The 6,376-nt window shown below is 45.3% G+C and overlaps 1 protein-coding gene across 1 annotated transcript in view; it reads left to right on the forward strand.

The window, feature by feature from the left end:
* The first annotated feature begins 4,101 nt into the window (after window positions 1-4,101).
* LOC144243995 (keratin, type I cuticular Ha8-like) overlaps window positions 4,102-6,376 on the forward strand; it is a 5,224-nt gene continuing 2,949 nt past the window's right edge. The window contains exons 1-2 of the mRNA XM_077779163.1: window positions 4,102-4,530; window positions 5,894-5,976. Of these exons, the coding sequence (XP_077635289.1) occupies window positions 4,102-4,530; window positions 5,894-5,976 (512 nt within the window). The remainder of the gene's footprint in view (window positions 4,531-5,893; window positions 5,977-6,376) is intronic.

A 6,376-nucleotide genomic window follows, 5' to 3' on the forward strand; every position in this document is an offset into this window, starting at 1 on the left:
ACCTGTTTGGAAGAAGAAAAGAGTGCATGGAACAGGGGTCTGGACTCCTGGCTAGGAGCTTGAGCGTCTGGCTAATCTGAGCTAATGTTTCACGGACTCCCTCTTCTAGTTTTGTGAGCTCAGACAGGTAACTGCTCTGAGCTTTTTCTTATTCTACAGTGGGATATTGGTAACTACTTTTCAGTGTGGTTGAAAGGATTAAAGCACGTGGTACAATACTGGGTAGCACGTAGTAGGTGGTCAAATGTGATAGTGTGTATCAATTCTGGATATACAGTTGTGTGTGTGTGTGTGTGTGTGTGTGTGAGAGAGAGAGAGAGAGAGAGAGAGAAAAGAGGGAGGAAATCCTGTGTAAGTGCCAAGCCAGACTCCCAGCACCTAGTAAGGTTAATAAGTATCATTTCACTTGACCTTCATCTAGCCCCTACATTGTTTCATGCTGGCAGGCTTCTCACCCACTGGCTTAACAAACACTGTGTGGGTTTCCCCTTTGGCCCCTCCCTTCTCCTATCTTAGATGTTCTTATAAAACAAACCTCTATGAAGAAGGGTAGACTAGGAAGAAAACAAACAGAACTTGCTTATCATATTGAGGAAAACACACACTCACAGATTTCCAATGTGTCCAAACATCGGCCCCTCCCGATCAAATACCATTTTGCTACGTTGTGCTTCATTCACATAGGATGACAGCCACTGGAGGCTCTTCTCCTTCCCGGAGAGCAGAGGTCCTGTTTGCAAACTGTGCTCCCCAAAGTCAGTATCACCTGGGAACTTGTTAGCAGTGCAGGCTCTTGGGCCTGGCTCCAAACCTACTGAATCAGAAACTCTGGCACGGAGCCTGGCAATCTGCATTTTTGCAAGCCCGCCGGATGATTCTAATGTGGCCTCAAGTTTGAGAATCACCTGTGCAGAAGTTACAAAAATATAAGGAGACCACATTTTTAGCATAAATGAGCCCACATTTCACTTTTATAAGCTTCAACATGCGGTTTGACTCTCGAGATGTGCATTTTTGTGTCATTTGAGGTGGTTTCTTTTCAGGCGGGGCTCTGTTGGCTGCACACCCACATTCCTAAGCTTGTACCCCCTGCTTCTTCGGAGCCCACTACGCATGTCTTTGCTTCTGAGTGTGTGCCTGTGCATATCTTTTATTTTTTTCTAGAAAATTCTCTCTCCGTCTTTTGCCCGTCCAAATCTTATCTATCTTTCAAGAGATAAAGTCTCTTTGATGTCCGCCCCTCACCCCAGCTCTTTCTGTGACTCCTCTTTCTTCTGAGTGATGTGACCTATTTCTCCTTCTGCTCTGTGCTTTTTGCAGACGTGGGAATTTCTCTGATTCATCCCTACAATCCTTATGGTGCTTTGAGAGGGCTTTGAATATTGGAGCGAATATGAATATTGGATCACTTGGAGTGGCTCAGTGGGACAAGTTCACTGATGGTGGGAAACCCTGCCTTGGTGAATACTGCCCATATCTCCACATAGAGTAGTTATGGGGGAGTGTCCTCATGGGTCTCACTGATTATATATGGGACCAGCTGATGGCTGGGGTGGGTATCATGGTTGAAGAGTTGGTGGCACCAGCATACTCACACAAAAGTCCTGGCAAGAAGGTTTGCTGGGCCATCTGCTGGTAGACTCTTAATTCCAGCTTATCCGAAATTCCATTCTAGGGCCCTCACTTAAGAGTGGTAGAGACTCCATGGAATGTATATACAGAGGAATGTATTCAGGATGTTGAGGGCAATTAGAGCCATTTGTCATGAAGAGCTGAAGGTCTACCACTGTGTCAGAATGATTGGATTTATCCTGTATGGGACCCCATGGGTAGAGCTAGAAAGTAAATTAGCTAAAGGACAAACTCTGACTTACTTGCTAACATACCACCAGCATCCAGCATCAGCGCCTGTCTGGCACAAAATGCGTACTCACTCACTATTTGTTGAATGAAGGAAGGAAGAAAGAAATGAAAGCAATGGACATAAATAGCATGGAGGTAGATAGGTTTCTGCATAGTCTTTCTAATAGTCCCATATATTTTAAGCCCCTGAAGACAAAGCTGGCCACTATTTATCTCTTGACCCCAGCGTCTTGCACAAAGCCTGGGAAACTGTAAGCCACGGGGGCCCAGTTGGCAAATGATGGGATGGGCCTTCTGGAGAGTGGTGGACTGGATGCTGAGTTGGAAGGTTATCAGAAGGGATTTAATGCCAAAGGGCCCTAGACTAGAGGACTTCGAGACCCTTTTTGGCTCAGACTAAAGGACTTTAAGATCCCTTTTGGCTTAGATTCTATGTTTTAGAGCCACCTAAAACACATACTGATGCCTCAAGGGCCCTCCTGGTGAATTCATTTATCTTAGAAATGGGGTCAAGGCATCTTCGTTAGCATAGCCTGGAAGCTGGCAGGCTGCCCTTTTCCAGGGCTTACTGAAAAACCGGCCACTGGCTTATTTGTTTAAGAATAGAGGAGGCCATAAAGCTTCTGATGCTCTGAGTGTGTCTGAAGATTAAGGAAATTTAAATTTATTCTAGAGTCTGCTAAGTAATGGACAGTCAAGGTACCTGTATTTCTTTGAAATGCACAAAGTTTCAAAAGATGAAAGATCAAAGTTCTTGAGTGTGTATCTTAAACAAGGTGAAGAGGGAGTCAGTCGGTGGGATGACCAGTGTCTTACAAGGGAAGATGCCAGAAAGGAGGGGGAGGTGCCTGAGAACAGACACCATAAAGTGCTAATCACTGCCCGCTTTAATTAGCCTATAGACTCTAATACACAAAAACATAATTTTATTTCTTGGGAATCACAGATTATCCCGTTTCATTCATGAATTTTTTCCCCCACTTCCCAAACTACTTATCTGTTTCACACTTGCACAGGAAAAGTCTTAATTGCCCAAATCAGTTTGATAGGTTGTATTTTCATTTTAATTCTGCTTAAAATACTTTAATTTCTCATTTGATGTCTCCCTTGACCCATGGGTAATTAAGAAGTGCCTACTCAGTTTCCAAACACCAAAATCAATTTGGAAGTTAGGTTTCTCTTTCATCGTTCTGGCCCAGTGGTGTTCTTTCTACAGGAAACTTTCATCTCTTTTCTGTTATATTGCTTCAAAAGGAACCTGGATATTTATTTTTCCTCATATTTGAAGAGAGTCAGCTTCCAGGGGGCATATTCCTACCTTTGATTTACCTTTACCTGAAGACTATATATGGGATGGTCCTGGCATTCAAGGCTTCCCACAACCTGAACTAAATGCAATTTTCCAGCGCTGGCAAATGTGTCTTTGTTATAAGCGTCAGCATAGCTAGACTGTTTTTCATTTCCTAGACACGTTCAATTCTATTCATTTTGGTCTCTATGAGATGCTTTCTCCCCCAACCCCTCCCGGAAACCATCATCCAAAACATATTTTAAATGCTCCCTGTTCCATTAAGTCTTTTTCTGGTCACTCAGTGTGCTCTCTTCTTAAAATCTATGCAATTTTTTTTCTTAACATCTTCTCTTATTAAGGCCATTTGCTTTCTTATTCCCCTTACTAACAATCTAACCCCTTCCCTCCAAGCAGGCTAAGCCATGTCCCACTCGGACACTCCATACACATACCCTGAAACAATCTAATTGTGATTTGATTTTCTTTCCTCAGTGTGCCTGATTACTATCATAGACTTTGCCAGGATGGGAATGTTTGGAGGCAGGAAGAGAATATAGAGTGGGGGAGATTTGGGGGGCTCTTGGGAGTCTCTATGTCTTGATGATCTCACAGACGTAAGCTGACTGAGGGGAAAGCAACATAAACCATGGAACATGGGCCACTTGGAGGAGACTTCATTTTCTCTGTGTTCTAAGACCCTGCAGTGAGGGGAAGCTTCCTGTGTGGGTGAAGGCCTCTTTCATGAGCTCATTAACTCTTTATGAGAGACAAAATCACTGACTAATAGAGTGATTGTATGAGAATCAACATAAATATTAATGAGGAAAATGCCTATTTTCTTGCACCAACACCCACTGCAGGCCTATATAAGGTCTGGAGGAGAAAGAGAGCTTCATTTTTAAAGCAAATCCTACTGTGGGCGAAGCATGAGTCTGGCCTGTAGCACCATGACTTCTAATCATTGTAGGTCTCTCCTCAGTGGACAGGTTTCAGAGCCCTCGACTGCCCCCCTGTGCCTGTCGGCCACTCTAGCACACGCCAAGCGGGTGCGTGTGGGGGCAACCCCTCTGGGCCGACCCAGCCTCTGTGTGCCCCACAGCTGCCAAACTGCTTGCCCCTTGCCAGGGACCCGTGACATTCCCGGCAACATTGGAGTGCGTGAGAACTATGGGGAAGGCGCCCCGAACGGCCATGAGAAGGAGACCATGCAGTTCCTGAACGACCGCCTGGCCAACTACCTGGAGAAGGTGCGCCAGCTGGAGCGGGAGAATGCGGAGCTGGAGACCAGGATCCGAGAGTCGAGCAAATGCCACGAGTCCAGCGTGTGTCCAGACCACCAGTCCTACTTCCGGACCATCGAGGAGCTCCAGCAGAAGGTGAGGTCTGTGGTGCTCCAGATTAGGGGCTGCTAAACTATGGCCCCATTTGGCCTACTGACTGATTTTGTAAATAAAGTTTTATTGGTACATGGCCATGCTCATTCATTAATGTATTGCATACAGCTGCTTTTGTGCTATAATGGCAGAGTTGTGACAGAGATACATGGTCTTCAAAGCCTTAAATATTTACTGTCTGGCTCTTTACAGAAAAAGATTACTGATACTTGCATGGAATTTTCAGGGCACAGACTGATAGTGGAAATAGTCACAGGTGAATCAATCTTTCTTTCTTTCTTTCTTTCTTTCTTTCTTTCTCTCTCTCTCTCTCTCTCTCTCTCCCTTCCTCCCTCCCTCCCTCCCTTCCTTCCTTGTGATTGTGTGAAGAGAATCTCTTGAGTGGAGATGAATGAGAGCGTGTAAAAGAGGAGATGTGGGTTTTGACTCTCCAGGATTCTGAGTTTATGTTTACTTAGTGTCAGTACTTAGAAATCTAGCATTGTAGTTGCAAAAACAGTGCAATGTAATTTCTGGCACAGTACAAGGTAGCATGTTCTAATGTCCGTTATGAGCCAGTTTATGGCCATTCAGTAGCATTGGCCTCTTCTGTGTATCTGATGTCCCCTTTGTAAATCAATTCAACGCTTCTTAAGAGCCTACATCTTAGTTCTGGAGATAGAAAGACAAAGAATGTCAGAATGGGGGCCAAAAAGCTTGGCTAGATTCACAGAAGACCTTTGGGGAAGTTGACCAACCAACATAAGGGACTTCTTATTAAGAACAAGTCCCCCTGTTCACCCAGGGAACAGGGTCCAACTTCAGCTCAGGTCATGATCTTGCAGTTTATGGGTTCAATCCCTGAGTTGGGTTCTGTGCTAACAGCTCAGAGCCTGGAGCTTGCTTCGGATTTTGTGTCTCCCTCTCTCTTTGCCCTTCTCTTGTTCATGTTCTCTCTCTCTCAAAAAAAAAAAATTAAAAAAATTATGCATATAAAAAAAAGAATGAGTCCCCCTATGTCTAAACCTTTCATATCTAGCCCATTGTTCTGTGGCCTAGATTTCAGATATTGTTTATATTGGGGGAAGCATCACAGCTGGTGAAATAATATTAAGTCTCTGTTATATGTTCGGTTTGCTACTCCTTTCTATCTCCCAGTTCCTCTGGCCGAATACCTTCAGTCTTTGCCAAGCATCTTCTTGCACACCGCCCCCCATCCTGCACCACGCCAGCGTCTCTTACATGTTTGGGAGTTTGTGTTGTCCAAACGGGATGCTGTGAACCTTGGCCAATGGAACTTCTTTTGACCTGAGGCCATTGATGGTTCTGGAGATAGTGAGTTACTGAGCCTGCTTTCTTTCCCCAGATCTTGTGCATCAAATCTGAGAACAACAGGCTGGTTGTGCAAATAGACAATGCCAAGCTGGCTGCAGATGACTTCAGGACCAAGTGAGTTGGGGCAGGGCAGGCAGAAGGAGGAGCCAGGTGCCTACCCTGACTTCTTCGGTCCTGTGATGCACTTGGGACCAGAGGTGTCATTGACCAAGATCCCAGACTGACAGTTACAGCAGGAGAAAGCACAGAGCCTTATGCCCCAGACTTTGGACGAACACCCACCCTACCTCTCGACTGTTTCTCTTCTCCAGTTCACAATGCGGTTGAGAACGCACCATCCACTTGGTGCTATTGTTCCAAGAACCTGGAGAGGCAGACGGGGCAGGGGTGGCTTTGTCTTTGTGAGGATACAGAAGCTCAGGGCTCGGAGGCGACCTGCCTGAAGTCACGTGGGTGGCTCCTGAGCGCTAGAATTTGTCAGCACTAGTAACTCATGACAGAAACCAGGCTCCGG

The sequence above is a fragment of the Crocuta crocuta genome, unplaced genomic scaffold (genome assembly GCF_008692635.1).
Source record: "Crocuta crocuta isolate KB4526 unplaced genomic scaffold, BGI_CrCroc_1.0 scaffold68, whole genome shotgun sequence".
Classification (NCBI taxonomy): Eukaryota; Metazoa; Chordata; class Mammalia; order Carnivora; family Hyaenidae; genus Crocuta; species Crocuta crocuta.